This window comes from Pyrus communis, chromosome 7 (assembly GCF_041283825.1).
Source record: "Pyrus communis isolate YQ-2024b chromosome 7, ASM4128382v1, whole genome shotgun sequence".
NCBI lineage: Eukaryota > Viridiplantae > Streptophyta > Magnoliopsida > Rosales > Rosaceae > Pyrus > Pyrus communis.
The window spans coordinates 3,552,474-3,569,315 of NC_142571.1; the positions used below are offsets into that span (position 1 = coordinate 3,552,474).

Consider the following 16,842-nt stretch of genomic DNA (forward strand, 5'->3'; position numbering starts at 1 on the left):
CGAGCTATAAAGAGAGTCACCATTTTTTGGTGATTATATCTATATCAAGGCATTCCAAAGAGCCAATGGCTCTTCAACCGTTAGGTATTTGCTTTTCAATCCTTCATGGATGTGGCGACAAATAAATATCATGGCTTTCGCCTGATTTTGGGAGGTTGTAGTGTTTTCTTCTCTAATGGTGTCCCCAAAATTTCCTGCCTCAAGATGGATATTTGCATCTACGACCAATGTAAGGTGGTTCTTTCTAGTGATGTCAATTGCGATGAACTTTTGGTTCTTACAAAATTTTCATTTTTGAACTCCAGAACAAACTAAGCAATTGAAACTCAGACTCAAGGATAACTTATAAGAATATTAATTAAAAATGGTTAGATAATTATTGATACTCACTACACAGACATTGCCATCAATATCGAGTATTACCACTGCAAAAAGTTGATGAGGAGTGCCATTGTAGCGCATAACTTTATTGGAATTATGTAATGCATGATAGACGATTATACCGCAACACTCAAGTTAGTAACAGAATTAGCATAACAAATATTGAGTTAGTAGTTAGGTGTTATACCAAATAAGAAATTAAAAACATAAGTAGTTAGTAAGATGAGGATTAGGACAAGGCATGGAGGTTTCAGATCTTCATCGTGGTGGCGATGAAGCACACAACATGTGATGAAGAAAAGAAAGAGAAACCGTAAAATTCTTATGAGAAACATTTTGAGGAAAATGAAAAACTGATTAGGGGGTTGTGCTGATAACGTGTTATAAATAAGTAAAAATAAGAGAAAACCTTTAATAGAGATTGAAACGGAATGAGATCCATGTATCACTTAGTTTATTTTTATTTTTTACTGATGTTAGTAAAAAATGAGCATGGAAAAGACATGCAATAACCTTGAGAAAAGTAGGAGTATTGTATCTTCTTTATATTTTCATCATACACTGCTTGCTCTTTACCCGAGCTTTTAACGTGCGAGAGTCTACCTACCGTACCAAAAAAAAATAATGCATGTTGAAATTTTACACACCAAAACAAGATGTCTTTTATCATAATGATGGAAAAGAGTTAAGCACTTATATAACGACATGAATTCGAAATCCGAAATCCGTCATTAGCAAATATATCGTTTGATTAAAAAAAAAAAAAAATTTACACACTAGCCATATAATTTTGACTTCTACTATTTCATCTTCCATTCCCACATCCTGCAGTTCAAACCAAACTGAGTCATCATCATAGTGATTACATTATCATCTTCATCACGATTCACGACTCCCATGGTCGTCAAATGGCCGGGAACTGCCTGCAAGCCGCGGAGCTAACCACGAGCGGCCGCCCAGTCCTTCTCCCAACTGAGATCGAATGTTCCCTCCTTTCCGCCGTAGACCTCGAATGCGAAGATCTCCCCAACTTCCCTCACCTCAAATCGGGTCTCCTCATTCTCACCACCCACCGCCTCTTATGGCTTCCCGACTCCACCACCACAATAGCCACGGCCTCTTCTTCAGCCTCCGCCATCCCTCTCGCTGCCATCACCCACATCTTTGCCGCCAAAAAGTCAATCAAGTCCATGTTCGCCTCGCCCCGGTTCAGGTTCCAGCTCTCGGTTTCGCCCGAAGGCCGGGTTCCGGATTCGGGTTCGGGTTCGAGGTCGGTGGTTGTGACGGTGGTGGTGAGGGGGAAGGGCGATTTGGACGCGTTTTTGAGCAAATTTTGGGAGAGCTGGCGGGGTAGAGCCTGGGAGATTGGGGATGAGCCGGGCAGCTCCGATGCGGTTTCGGGTTCCGGTTCGGCGTCCAGCTCCGGGTTGTATACGAGGGAAGGGACGGTGAGGATGGTTGGAGTTTCGGGGATATTGAGGAAAGAACAGGAGATGTGGGAGAGTACCGATAAGAGCTTGCAGGACGCTTTCCAGGACTTGAATGCTCTCATGGTAATAAAAATGTCGTCTTTCGGTTACCATGACAAACAATTTCTAGAATTTCAGGGATTTTAATTGCTGCATTTGAATTCTTCAATTTGTATAATTTTCGATTGGAGTTGAGTGTGCGTGCATTCTGTTTGTGAATGGTTTTAAGTTGTAGAGTAATATTAAATTTACAGAGTAAGGCTAAAGAGATGGTGATGCTAGCAGAAAAAATGAGGCAGAAGCTTTTATCTGGCTCGACTTCGCAGCCAAATGACGAGGAATTGGGTTCCAAACAAGAGATGCAGGATTGGATGCTGAGTGTTGGTATTATTTCGCCCGTCACTAAGGAGTCTGCTGGTGCTCAGTATCACCAACAATTGTCCCGTCAGGTTGTCTTCTTTCCGTGTTTTGTGTGAATGAAATCAGCTCTATTTATGTTCATTCTTATTGGATGTTAACGCTCACACGAAAAATGCATCATGTCATTTATTATTTTCTCAATTTCTTCGTCTTCGAAAAGAAAATTAATTTTCTGTTGTTTCTGATAAATAGTTAGCAGATTTTGTCAGGCTTCCACTTGAGAAAGCTGGAGGAATGATGAATCTCATAGACATCTACTGTCTCTTCAATCGTGCTCGCGGCACAGGTGTTGTGTGATAATACCTCATCTCTTGTTTTTAATTTTGTTAGCTCTAATTGGTTAAGTTTCGAGTTCATGTTGGAATTTTTGAACGGTGAAACGTGGCTTAGTATCTCTCTTTATGCAGAACTGATCTCACCAGAGGATTTGCTGCAAGCGTGTTCTCTTTGGGAGAAGTTTGACGTGTATGTAGGAATTTCTTCAATTTGTTTATTTGAAAGCATGGAAATACGTTAGTAAATAATGCAAACTATAAATGCTAGTTCACGTTACTTGTAATGTGTAAAAAATGACTACCTGTCTGCATCAATATTATGTGACATGAGTACGGCAAGAGTACCATAATATCATCTTGTTGATTATTCTTTCTTTTCAGCCCAGTAATGCTTCGTAAGTTTGATAGTGGAGTCATGGTCATCCAGAATAAGTCCCACAGTGACGAAGAGGTGATCTTATATCATTATAAGCTGTTTTATATTCATAAAATTGTGTAATTGTTTTGGTTGAAACACATCCGCTTTGCACTTCCGAGCCAAAATGGTGGAAAGCATGTATACTATTACACCATTAAAGCCCACCATAACCATAACACTACTAACCCTTGTGTTGTCCTGCTTCAAATGAATTGCTTTCGTACACAATAAGATTAAAGGATATTGGTTTCAAAAAAGAAGATAGATTCAGTTCTAACATTTTAAGAGAAAAAAAAAATATTTGTTTTGGTGCGAATGATTTTAATTCCAAGTTCCTCACAAGGAATTTGATTCCTGAACAGGAATGAGATAGATTTTATGCAGGTCCTAAATGGCGTTTCTCTTGATTGCTTTAGTGTAAGATAGCTAGAATAGGGAGGAATTAGAATTATTCCATTCTTCCATTCAAGCTATATGGTACGCACCCTTTTTTTTAGCTTTTTTTGATAAAATGGTGAAAAACACATCCTGGCCATGTACGATACTAGAATGTACTTTATTTTGCATCTTAGATTATGACATCTGTCATTCTACATCAGAAGCCATTTCAAGTTGCATGAAACAACTCACTATATTTTTTAAATCAGGTTTTTGCTAGAATCAAGACCCTTGTAACAAAGCCTGATGCTCTTCGAACTGGGATAAGTGCTAGTGATGCTGCAATTACATTAGGTATTGCACCAGGCATGGCCAAGGAGCATCTTCTTACTGCTGAAAGCAAAGGTACCCTGTTTGCAGAACATTGTTTGACAATACTCTGATGTTGTTTTCTTCATAAGAGTATATGTTTTCTATAAAATATATTAGTTCTATGGTTGAGTTTTGATTAATTTTGGTTATATAGGTTTGCTGTGCAGAGATATAAGCCCTGATGGCTTTCGCTTTTATATCAACCTGTTTCCAGAATTCGATTCAGATGACTTGTACCTGTAAGTGAAAAATCTGTCGTTGATCTTGAAGACTGATGTTTCTCCTTATCTGATGCTTTTATCTCTTCTCCTGAAGGAACGTGTTTGTCAAATCTTAGTTACTTTGTCTCCAAGTGATTCAATTTGATTTTTATACAATTTAAGCATCTTCAAAAAGATTATCATTAGATCAACCTCTACAGTAGTACTTATTTGGTGGCAGAGCCAATGGTAAAAATAAAGTGAAAAGATGGATGATGGGGGTAGATAATGAATATTTTGTTTTCCGGCCATTATATTAGGCATGCAAGTACGTGGGGATATCCTAGACTTTGAATGCGAGAAATAACATCACAAAAAAAACATATAAATGGGAACCCTATGACATTAGGATAGCACACATAATGCATGCGTCCGCGTATTCTCATGTGTAAAGTGTGTATGTGTGAGAGGTTTAGCAGTTGGAATGTCCACTGTCAAAGTCCAGCATAACCATCCTGTGACTTTAAATTTCAAGCCTTGAACCACTGAAAAATGCCCCAGTTTTTCCCTTAAACCATCCCAAACCCTCGATCTACTTACGAACTTGATACATCTTGAAGTTTACACCCTGAAGCTATCCTACTTCACATTTATGCATTTCTGTAAAAAATTAATGTAGATTACAAGGTGGTGGTAGGACTAACTCTTATTTTTATTATGTACGTGCAATACATTTTCATTATCTATTTGTTTGTAATAAGTATATTGTCTTTGGACAGAGTGAAAGACTATGGAATCTATCACACATGGTTGAGGGCGGTGTCTGCTTCTGGATGAGAGGTGATTTGTGCGGTAATTCCTTTCTCCATTTTCATGCTGTTGGAATCAGAAGCAAATAAGACTGACATAAATGGATGAATGCTGAATGACGTACACAAATTGATGAATGCCGAATTTTTCAGGTGAGTTTTTCCTATTTATCACTTAATTCCCCGGAAAACTTCAAACTTTCAATTTTGAGGCGATGCAGAGACTTAAGGTTCCATAAGGATGCATCAAGGGCATACTTGACTCCAATATAATAGAATTATGGGCATATATGTGCTTCTTGAGAGTTGGCGTCTCTGATCCTTGCCCTTAACAAATACATCAACTTTGTAATTGAACAGAAAATTATTGCGCCATTTTCGGAAATGTCTTTTTACAGTGGTTTTCTCTTTTCTTCACGGCTTCAAGTTTGATTATGTTTGATTGATTCTTGGGTTGATATTTAAGGCTATGCTTCTGTGTTCTTTCCGGTAAATTTTTTTTTCTTTTTTTTTGGCTCTGGTAATGTGAGATGTGGTGGCTGAAAAATAACGAGCTTTCATTAATTTCGGGCCCTTTTGACAACCAACTCGTTTTAGCTTTTAGTTTTTGAATTTATTTTTCCTAGATTAGAGGGAAATATATGAATGAAATAAGGAATGGAGAAGGATGAAGGGTGGGAGGGAGAAATGAAGGAGATTATATGAAAGCAAAAACTTGAAAGTGAAAACAACTTAGAAGAGATTTTGGTTTTTAGTTTTCATTTTGTGTACGTTCTTTATACGTTCTTCTACATCTCTCTCACCATCCTTTCTCCCCTCTTATATATCTCATTTCTCGTGTATTTCCCTCTATCTCTATGCTAACACAAAAGTAACACTAACTAAACAAGATGGTTATCAGACGGACCCTTGGTGCCTCAAAATTTAGGAATTGTATACTACTAATCATTCTCTAATCACATTCTCGTGCATAAGCATAACTAGTCACAGCTTCGGTGTAACGAATCTGAATAAACTCAGCAGCTTCGGTGTAACGAATCTGAATAAACTCAGCTCGTCTCCCGTCTGGTCGGCTTGGTGTTAATTGGTTGGTGTGTGTTTGTTTTAGAGCTCTTATGGTATGACTATGAGCTTGTGATTAGTTATGAGAATGTGATCAGAGTGATAATTAGTAGTACACAATCTACTCGATCCACTTTACTTATATCTCATTGGTTGATTTGAGTTTGTAGTAGCATGCAAGTGGAAGGAAATTCATTCTATCTCCATATATACCTGTTTTGATGTTGAATATGTCAACACTCTCATTCCAAGAAGAGGACCCTCTGCAGATGCAATAAAAAAGAGAGATTATTATATTTGCATGTATTTGACTGTTAGATGATTAATGTATTAATTAACTGCGTGTATCGTAGTTAAGTCTCATAAATCAAAATGTGTCAAAAAATGTGTCTCGATTCTAACCCTATGTATAGGGGTCGGGATGAGACTTTTTTTGACACACATTTTGACACTTTATAAGTTCAATCTATAACTTTTTTTTTCCAGGATTCTAACTGTATATATTTCGATTTATTATTCATAAGATCATATTTGTAAAAAAATTAAACAAATTAAAAAATCTTAAGGCATCCAGTTATTGTGAAGAAATTAGACAAAGTCGGTTTATCAAAGAAACATTAGTATGACTATTATCTAATTCAACGGTCAAATAGTTTTGAATTTGGGTGGTTTATCAAAAAAAATCATCTATGTTTTTGGACCTAGATCTGAAAGCCTGTATAATCTTTGCGATAAGATCTAAAAGATGATGGATTAGAATGACTATTAGTTGACTATTATTCGCCACAGAAGTTGCTAGCTTCTGCAATTTTTAGTTAACAAGGGTGTGTAAGTACTTTTATGTCAAAATGTGGTTAGAATTATATAAAAACATAATAATTGGCTAAAATTCAATTCATGGTCCCAATTTTGGTTAGTTTTTCCAATATTGTACTGTTAAAATACGATGGGAGTGAGCCCTACAAAAGATCTGTTAAGAGCATCTCCTTTTAAACATTAAATTGATAGTTAATAGCTTATGTGGTAATTTGACATTTTGTACAATATTTTGCTTTACCCAATATATTAAATAATAATGTCATTTAGTAAATTTTTTATCTTTTTGTGGAGTCCAATGATTAAGACAACTAATTAAATATTTCAAAAACATAACAACATATATTATATATTATATTAATCTATTAAAAAAATCATTTAATAAATTTGACATCTGCTATCAAATTTGACAGTAAAAGGCTTTGTTTTCAAATGACTCAGCGCCACATAAAAAATTGAAAGCTCTGTTGAAGAGAGTTTGCTTCCATTTTATTACTGTTGTATGCCTATGTGGCAATTTTAACATCTCTTTTGGAGATGCTCTAATAAGCTTATTTGAGGGATCACTCATAAGAAGGGGGCTCTATGTACATATGGGCTTAGGGTGGGTGGGTTCGGTAACCCTAGTACCAATTACTATACCGAACTTTCAGTTGGCAAAATTTATTAACATTACCATACTAAACTTTCGGTACACAGAAGTTTGGTATTGCCAAATAGTTCGGTTAATGTGGTATAGTAATGGTAACTGCCACTTTGTTTTGGGACAAAATTTGTTTTTGTTTTTTAACCCAATTCAAGGGCAATTTTTTTTTTTTTTTGGCACTGTTATCTCATACAGTGTAGCCTAAATTCATCTATTATTCATCATTCACAATTCACACACACAATAGTTCAAATGATGTATCAAGATTCATGATGAAAATTAAGCTTATAATCCAAATAGAAGTCACAAACCAAAACAAATAGAAGTTAAAGTTTCAAACCAAATGAAAATTGGAATTAAACTTTAAAAAGATCCATTGATCAATTCTTTAAGTTTGAGATGTCGAAGCTTTTGGAGGAGGCATTGAACTTGTAGAAGATTGAACTTGTGTCAAGCCTACATTACAAACAAAGAAAACATATTAGTAGTAAGAAGAATTAAAGTTGAAAACCATTTAATAACAAATTTACTAAAAAGTTTAAAGCATATCTTACTTGTTTCCACTTCTTCCCTTTCCTTGTAAAATTGAAGCATATATTCCGTTGGTTCCTTGTAGAAGTTTACTTCATTCACCATAAGCCAATCACTAGTACACACTAGTGTCTCTAACATTTTGGAAGTCAAGGATGCCCTAAAAGGGTCCACAACCCTCCTCTCTAGGCTAAATGCATTTTCACTAGCAACGGTAGAAGTGAGAATTGCAAAGATATCATTGGCTATTTGTGAAAGAATTTGGAACTCTTTTGTGTTTGATTTCTACCAACTCAAGAGATCAAAGCCACCAACAACAATGCTAATATAAGGAGTGGCAAAGTACTTATCAACTTCATTGGATATCTCCAAAAGGTGTTGCTCCCTCCTTTCTTGTATAAGTTCCTTCATCAGAACTTATCAACTACATATATTATAAATATGTGTTATATAATTATATAATTTATAAATTATCTAACATATTATATTTTTAGTACGGTACGATAATACCGTGATAACGGTATACATTACCAATACCGTAATATAAAATTTCATTACGGTACAATACCATACCATTGCCGATTGGCACAAAAATCGGTATGACATGGTTGACAATTCAGTTGGCACGGCAATTTGGCAAAAAAATCCACCCCTATATGGGTTAGGATCTAGAGCACACGCTTTTGACACAAATTTGTGATGCTTACTTCATTATGTATTTCAACGATTCAAGCCATCTATATTTTATTACATAATTCATAGATTATCCTTGCAAAAATTTAGATAAATCCAAAATGATTAAAACATTCATTTGTAGTGAATAAAAGAATCTTTGATTGGATCCTTGAAAAATATTATAGAGTGGGCCTCCTCAAAACGTGTGTTAAAAGCGTGTGTCCTCGGATTCTAACCATATATATACATTTGAGTTAGGATACACCCATTTGTACGAACCACTCTGTAACTTGTTTCACGATCCAAACCCGCTATATTTCAATTCATCATTCATAGATCATCCTTGCAAAAAATATAGATAAATCCAAAACCTTAAGACATTTATTTGTAGTGAATAAAATAGACGAATACGGTTTTGCAAAAAAAAATCACTAAAACGGCTGTCATTTATTCCAATTGCCATATTTCTGATTTGAATAATTCTTGGTAAACATGATATTTGAGAGAAGACATAAAAGATAGACGGTTGGACTATTGAAATACATTACGAAGTCAGCCTTATAAAGTGGGTGTCAAAATGTGTGTGACCTGATTATGACTCATACATATTTTGGGCTTAAAGTCGTAGGCCCAATATGTAAAAAATAGAAAAAGAAAGAAATGAAGCCCAACTTCTTCGCTTTGTCAATCCAGAAACTCCCCCGCCCTCCAAATCCTTCCCCCCGACAAAGCGAACAACGAGGCACTCTAAACCCTTCTTAAACCCTAGCTCCTCCTCCTCCCCTGCCTCAAAGTACCCAGAACTCACTGTATCAGTCCGGATGCTGCAAAATGTTACCTCACTACAATTCCTTTCCTCGCCATTCCAACCGAGCTCACACAACTGGTAGCTTGGCTCCACCTCCTCACCAGGTAATTTTCTTCCACATTCCAAAATACAACTCCTTTCACTAACTTCACCCTGCTTCTGCTTTCTGGGTTTTCGCTTTTGTGGTTTGTTTAAGCAGCAGCAGGAGCTTACGGAATCTAATCCATTGCTGATATGTTGCAATGTTCTATGCGTATGCAGATGCAACCTCAATTGGGTATCAGGAATCTCGAAATTCCAGTCCAATTTAGTAATTCTAATTCCATGATAGCTCAACCCAATTTCATGAATCTACCAAACAACCTTCTTCCTATGCAAAATAACCATCTGGGTATGCCTCAATTCGGTTCCGTTGGCCCTACTTCTCAACCGGCTCAGCCGAATGTTGGGGTTTTCGGTTCGCAAGGTATGCCTCAATTCTGCAATTTGGTGCAGCAAGTGAATCAATTGATGTCATCTCAAGTGCCTGGGCAAATATTTGGGCATAACATGTTAAATTTACAGCAACAGATGAACCAGAATATGGGTTTGCCGTATGGACAATTTTGTTTGCCGAATTCAATGCAAAACATGAATCAATTTGTGCCAATGCAAATGCAAAATCCATCGCAAGTCCATCCTAATTATGGTTTTCCGGGATCAAATCAAGCACCTCAGACCACAATGTCTCAAAATGTCCCATTGTTTGCAAATAACCAGGTTAATCTGCATTCTAATCAGGCAGGCCAGCAAGTTAACCAAAATCAGCAAAACTTGGGTCTACCTCCAGTGCAAGGGACACAGGTAACCTTGTTTTGCCTTGCGGATATTTGAATTTATATTCTTTCTGGCAAAAAGTATTACATGAATATCGCTACATTTATTTATCCGTTTGATAACCAATTTGTTTTTAGTTTTTAATTTTCTATTATTGTGTTTGAGATATGGGCAAAATATACGGGAAAAAGGATGGACGAAGAAGGGTGGTAGGGGAGAGGGGTAGAAGTAAAGAAAAATGAATGAGAAGAGAACAAAATTTTGATATTTTTATGTTTATAGTTTTCATTTTGTGTACCTTTCCTTATACATTTCTTCTACATCTCTTCCACCATCCTTCCTCCACCCTTCTATATCCCTCGTTGCTCCCCTGTATTTCCCCTTTATCTCTAACTGGAAAAGAAAAAATGAAAAATGAAAACTAAAAACTAAAAACATCCACCCTTCTATATCCCTCGTTGCTCCCCTGTATTTCCCCTTTATCTCTAACTGGAAAAGAAAAAATGAAAAATGAAAACTAAAAACTAAAAACAAAATGGTTATAAAATGGACCTTTTTTGTTTCTTCTTTTTAACTTTAGTAACAGATTTAGTTTTTAATATTTTATAAGGGCATGGTAAATTCCGAGATCTCCTTTGTCTGTGTACATGTGTGTACTTGGTGGTTAATTTACTTATACTGATTAGTAGGTCACTTTATTGTGGGTTACGATTCAATGGACAAGGTTGTTACATTCTATTGATATGGTAATGCCATTCTTTTTTAAAATACATCATTTGGCCGTCAAAATTTCCTGCCTTCTTTTTCTGTTAACTTTAATATAGATATTCTGCCATCATTTATTATTAAGTACATTTTCTTAAAAACAGTTAGTTGCTAATAGAATATATTACTTTGAAGTAAATGCATTGGTTGCGGTTGATAAAAATATCGTCAGCTTCTGCAGGGAAATAAAACAAATAGTAGTGGTGGTTACAATTCAAATTCCAATTGGAAACAATCACCAAGCAAAAGCGTTACAAAGAATCCGAAGAATCACCAAGGGGGGTAGGTTATACTAGTGTCATTTCATTATGTTACTTCTGAAGATTTGGACCAATGATTTGTGATTCATAATAAATATGGTTTGTGTAGATTTCAGAATCCTCAGTCGCATCATATGAAAAATGCAAAGGGAAAGTTCGCATTTCCTAATGGGCACAAAGGAAAAGGTATGGACTTATACCTGTCTACCAAGTTTATATATTATCTTTCCTGTCTGTTCTTTTAATGTCATTGTGCATGCTTGAGCGTGGGTTGCAGGGATATCATAAACCATGATTTCCTGTTACTCTTTTCAAGTACAGAATAGTTTTTGTAAGCATGATGTTTATTCATGAATCTCTCACTCTCTCTGTCCACAAAATTGCAGGGTTGAGAAATGAAAGCGAAGGAAAGTTTGCTCTGGCCAACTCTTCAAACCAGGGCAGGGAAAGGAAGAGGTAACCTCTGCTCTCTCATATCATATAGTTTTGAATACGAATTAATGAGTTTTCTCTAATTGAAATTTCACCACTCGGGCTTGTACACTGTCTTGAAGATTTTTTGCTCTTTATAAGTTTAACAACATACTCTTGATCAAATTATACCTGTCTCTGTTAAGATGATTTTCAACAAAGTGGGTTAACTACATCTTCATGTACATTTCGTCCCTCATTCATCACTCTCCCTTCCTCATCCGTTATTTCTCCCTCTTTTCTCCCTTGCATCTACTTACTACCTATGACTAAAATATAAAATATTGAAAACCAAATATGGGAGTGTTACAAAATATAATAGCTTGCTTGAGTAGTTGAGTAGTCGAATGTAGGATTTTCAGTTGGCAGGCTGATGGAATGTTTGAGCTTCACTAAGATACAATTTCCTTAGCCTGAGCCTAAGTGGTCAGATGGCCTCTATGTAGATGAGTATTTGGCCTGAGGTACTAGCAGGCTGACATGGAACAATTATTTGAAGATACTGTGTGAGGCCTAAATTGGGCTGATCTATGCTTTAGTCCATTTTCAGGCCTAAAAACCTTTATCCAGAATAAACTTACTCGAAGTTCAAAGACTGCAATGTAAAATGTTTTAGCTAAACAAGTTGGTTTTTGAGCTAGCTCAGTCAAACTGCTAGTGCTAATTACTGTATTAATAATACCAACCGGGTCCTTATTGTTTTTCCCTCTTGTTCTTCCTCCTTGCAGCACAGTAACATTAGTATTGAAGCTGGACCGGTTTTGAAAATACCATTTTAATGTAATCCCAAAATTGATGATACCATAATGTTTCCCCAAGAAAGAGGATAGGTAACAAGAAACTTCCTCTTTAGTTTAAGAAGAGTGTTTCTGTAACTGCCATCTGTGAATCCAGAAAGTCTTCCAACTCTCCAATTATGGGCTTGGTACCTAGGAACTCACTGATAGGAGTGAAAAATAATATGTATTTGTTCTTTACATTGCAAACTTAACAGTCATGAAGTAGCTTTACATTCTGAGCATCCATAATCCTTATATCTTGCCTTATGAGTGATCACACTCTCCTGTTTCTTAATGAAACTCACTGCTGTTTTTATGTGCATGGACGCGCCTTCTTTTTGTCTCAAATGAGAAGACCTCTTTTCTTGTCATATACGGAACAAGAGATTGAGCGGTGGCGGGAAGACCGTAGGAAGCACTACCCGTCGAAATCCAACATAGAGAAGGTTAGGCTGACTGTGAGACAAGCCTGCTTTTTCTTTCCATCTAAATGTAGATTTTTTTAATATTAAAATGCCACTTGCAGAAGATAAGTGAAAAGCAGATAAATGTAGAGGTCATCGAAAGAGAGGCAAACATTCGACGAGAGGTGTGCTGATTACTTCTCTCTCTATCTCTGTGTGTGTATGCGCGCTCACGCTGATTATTTTTACACTATAATCATTGAACAAGACTGAGCAATACTTTTGCTCAACTCATTATCACCTTGGCCAACTGAGCTAGTTCTGGTTAATTTTTGCATTTTGTTGTCTTTAAGCTGCATTGTGGCTTATATTTCTAATTGTTACTCAAAGAGATCACTAGTATTACATTAAACCTGAAATTTTGGATCGTGTCATGACAGCTCTTCGAGACTGCTCTTCTTCGTTGCTTCTTCAAGTTTTTTGTCTGAGGATCTGAGTTGGTATGCGATCAATCCAAGTCTTTTCATCCGTCTTCTTTAAATTAGATTCATAAGTGTTGGAAGTTAATCAGAACCTAGTTACTAGAGACTAATGTTCTTCTATTACTGGTATCATGCTTGATGTTTATGTTTCAGAAGGTGATATACTGGTTTTCCTCGACTTTGTTCTGGACATTGAGGAAGTAAATCTTTACCACCATTTTCTTATATTTGATAGTTTTACTTATTCTTCGTTGCAGCAACTCAAGGATATTCTTACAAAGCAGGCTGAGTTGGGAGTTCAAGTTGCTGAAGTACCATCGCACTACCTCGCAGATTCAAATCAAGGGCATATAAAGGAAGATAATGAAACATTGACCAAGAAGGGGAGGTCAACAAACAAGTTTGGTAAGAGAGAAAAATATGATAGAAAGGATCGGTTTTCCAAGAGGCAAAGATCACATCAAAAGGATTCGTCTAATGACCCTTCTTTCGACAAAAGGGAGCCAAACAAAAGGGAGCCAACCTTGCTGCAGAAGCTTCTTAGTGCAGATATTAGGAGAGACAGAAGCCACCTGCTGCAGGTGTTTAGGTTCATGGTGACAAACTCTTTCTTCAAAGATTGTCCTGACAAACCTTTGAAATTCCCTACTGTAGCAGTAAAAGAAAGTGCCGGTGACGGAGAGGTGGCTCAAAAGCCGTCCTCACTTATAGAGAAAGATGCTTTTAAGGGAAGTGATAAATCCATGGTTGGAAGAGTTTATAACAATCATTCTGGAAATAACAACGATGTCGAGGATTCTGTTGATAGCAGTGATGAAGATGACGGTGAAGGAGAGGGAACAGAGAGACCTGCGGAAGAAGAGGAAGAAATCATAGACTAGAAATTCTACTTTTTGTACAAAAATGTATTATATTTGTCTTCCTATCCTTTTCCTTGTGTTAAATTCATGAATATTATAGCAAGTCAAAGGGCATGTAAGAAATATTTAGATCCTTAATTTCTTATGTAGCGGAAATTAAAAGTTTTATTATTTTGTTACGGGGAAGAAGAAAGCAAAGGAAGACGCAGCATAGTTATATGATTACACTCAGCAACTAATTCAGAGGAGCATTCAGTCGGAGTGATTGAAGTGCCTTGTTGTTAAGCTTTGCCTTGGTTCCAAGGTACTCATTCCAAGTGACGGGCGGGTACAGCGGAGGGCAACTCGGGCCGAGTAATTTCGAGAGGGGAAAGAGCTGAGCATTCTCCGGAGGACCATATAAGTAGGCAACTGATACACGGTGCTGGCTCCGGTTCACCACTGCCCGGTGAAGGGGGTTCTGGTACAATCCGTTTGATAATATGTGAATTAAGTCGCCCACATTGATCACAAAAGCCCCCGGGACCGGTGGAACCATAAGCCACCCCCGGCCCTCATCCTTCCCTTCTTGGAAAACTTGCAAGCCACTGGCGTTAGCGCTTTGGTGGACGATTGACAGGAGGTTTGAATCAGTATGTTGGGCAAGACCCATGGTCCGATCCGGATCCGGACAAGCGGGGTATGAGTTCAATTGTAAGGCTGCAGATGCATCTTCAAATTCACCTCTTGGACCCGCCCATTTGATGTCTTCCTTGGATATGCCTAATGAGCCAAGCATTAGCCACATCAATCTAGCTGCAAGCCTTTTCATCTCTTTCTCATATTCTTCAGTAACACAACTGACCAAACAAAAATCAAACACAATTCAAAGCAAAAACACAATATATACACATATATATAGAAGCAATATATATTTGAGTATGCAATTTAAAGACAAAAAACTAACATACTAAATTGCTAACGCATTCTCGAATACACGATATATTGTAAAGCACACCTTGAATGCCAGTTTTGTATGTCTAAATATCGTACATAATTATAAGTGGTTGGAGTAATACGTGCATGCATGCGTACGTACCAGAACTTGGTGTAATCTTGGGGCCAAAGTTGGCAAAAATGTTGAAGTGGGGAGCCAACGGTAGTGAAGCTCTCAGACCACATTAGCTTTTCACAAAAGGCAGATATGCGATGGAAACCGTAACCGGAAATGCCATCGGGCAATCGAGCTGCTTTGAGCTTTTGTTGGGGTGGCAGAGAGAAAAGGCTTCGAACTGTATATTCCATGTCGTCAACAAGTTTTTGGGGGACGCCATGGTTTGTGGCTTGGAACATGCCCCAAGTCTTGCATGCATGTCCTAGGAGTTCAAAGACATTTGGGTCGGCGAGATCGATTACCGGCACAGACTCTGAGCAAGATAATGATTCGAAAGACGGATATTCGTTAAGCTGTGACGTCCATGCATACGACTCCGGCAATTCCTGTAATGAGCCGAAGTCGTGTGGGTGTTGCTTGTGAAGAAAGATAGGGTGGGATTTGAATGCATCTGAGAGTTTTCCACTCGACATAGTAGATAGTACTACTAGAGAGAGAGAGAGAGAGAGGGAGGGAGGGAGGACTGTGTGAGAGAGAGTGAGGATTGTGTGCATATATATAGACGGTGGCAAGTTTCTCGTTTTTTATTACGAGTGATATTCTATACCAGTTCACATTAAAGAGAAGAGGAAGGATTTCAACTCGAAACAATGTAAATTAAAAAAAAAAAAAAATCCTAATTACTAAAACAATCCACTATTTTACGATGGCAAGTTTCTCGTTTATTTTCTCATTTACATTTATGCATGGATAGATAATCCTCTAATATATTTTGGCAAAATATATTCAAGTCCATATAGAAACAAACAATCGTTGCAGATAAAATATTTCAGTTATGCATTGACTCACGTTTGCCTTCTTTTATTCTTCTATCAGTTTCACATCTTTTGAAGATATTTATTCACAATTTTCATCCTTTTCTCACATTTTTAATGTGTGTGCATTCACATTTTTCATCCTTTATTTCACTCATTTTTGTGTTGTCGGTCCTGTCATCATTTTGACTCCTTTTTCATCCTCTTCTTTTATATCTCATTTTTCTGGGATTTTTCTTCATAACATTGAATAGCACATGAGTAAATGGACGAGATTGAAAAAAAAAAATTTAAATAGTTGTGGAGATCAAATCTAACGTCTTAAACACTACCAACATTAAATGATACATATAACATTAAAGCCACACCCCACTTTTATTTATAAATTTGTTTTTTTTTTTTTTCGTGTTTCACTATTTTCTCTCAATTTTAAATGTTTTAGTTCATTAAATCAAATTTAACGGTTTAATCTATGAGTATTGCTAAGGAGACCACAAATTTATACCATTTCATGTGGTAAGTAAGGCATACAATCAACATCCATTGAGATAAATTCATTAATTGACGTGACATATACACATCACTTGCCATATCATAATAGTATACAAATGTGATACAAAAATATAGTCTCCTTGACATTTTCCTTAATTTATATTTTATAGAGCTGAGAATTTGACTCCTCTTATTTTTCTACCAATCTTTGTCTTTTATTGTTGGAAAATATTAAACCACATTAGTGTACAATTTGATTAGATAAGTGATCTATACATATTATTAATGAGTTTATTTCATTCAGTGATTGTTAACATATCATTTGTCACGCCATATGTTACACAA

General features: G+C 36.7%; 3 protein-coding genes across 7 annotated transcripts; 2 read left to right on the plus strand and 1 right to left on the minus strand.

Moving 5' to 3' along the window:
- The first annotated feature begins 1,156 nt into the window (after positions 1-1,156).
- On the plus strand, positions 1,157-6,272 carry LOC137734613 (vacuolar protein sorting-associated protein 36). Of its 4 annotated transcripts, none has more exons than XM_068473855.2 (9): positions 1,157-1,934; positions 2,105-2,299; positions 2,463-2,556; positions 2,678-2,735; positions 2,927-2,996; positions 3,611-3,746; positions 3,868-3,952; positions 4,693-4,765; positions 4,876-5,216. In XM_068473855.2, exons 1-8 carry the CDS (start codon positions 1,290-1,292, stop codon positions 4,748-4,750), a joined length of 1,341 nt encoding a protein of 446 aa, XP_068329956.2. In that variant the 5' UTR covers positions 1,157-1,289; the 3' UTR covers positions 4,751-4,765; positions 4,876-5,216. The 4 variants fall into 4 exon arrangements, 2 of the variants coding, with proteins under 2 accessions (XP_068329956.2, XP_068329955.2); XR_011068567.2 differs by lacking the exon at positions 4,876-5,216 and adding an exon at positions 5,955-6,272 and having other exon boundaries at positions 1,158-1,934; positions 4,693-4,875; XR_015964536.1 differs by lacking the exon at positions 4,876-5,216 and adding an exon at positions 5,958-6,085 and having other exon boundaries at positions 1,158-1,934; positions 4,693-4,875.
- A 2,858-nt stretch (positions 6,273-9,130) lies between these two features.
- Positions 9,131-14,276, plus strand: LOC137734885 (uncharacterized). Of its 2 annotated transcripts, none has more exons than XM_068474199.2 (8): positions 9,131-9,364; positions 9,522-10,103; positions 11,023-11,123; positions 11,211-11,287; positions 11,488-11,557; positions 12,707-12,797; positions 12,878-12,940; positions 13,495-14,276. In XM_068474199.2, exons 1-8 carry the CDS (start codon positions 9,284-9,286, stop codon positions 14,116-14,118), a joined length of 1,689 nt encoding a protein of 562 aa, XP_068330300.2. In that variant the 5' UTR covers positions 9,131-9,283; the 3' UTR covers positions 14,119-14,276. The 2 variants fall into 2 exon arrangements, with proteins under 2 accessions (XP_068330300.2, XP_088554031.1); XM_088697905.1 differs by having other exon boundaries at positions 9,133-9,364; positions 11,014-11,123.
- On the minus strand, positions 14,247-15,709 carry LOC137734886 (gibberellin 3-beta-dioxygenase 1-like). The gene is made up of 2 exons (XM_068474201.2): positions 15,176-15,709; positions 14,247-14,936 (listed from the first exon to the last, which is right to left on the minus strand). Exons 1-2 carry the CDS (start codon positions 15,661-15,663, stop codon positions 14,333-14,335), a joined length of 1,092 nt encoding a protein of 363 aa, XP_068330302.2. The 5' UTR covers positions 15,664-15,709; the 3' UTR covers positions 14,247-14,332.
- Between the last annotated feature and the right edge of the window lie 1,133 nt (positions 15,710-16,842).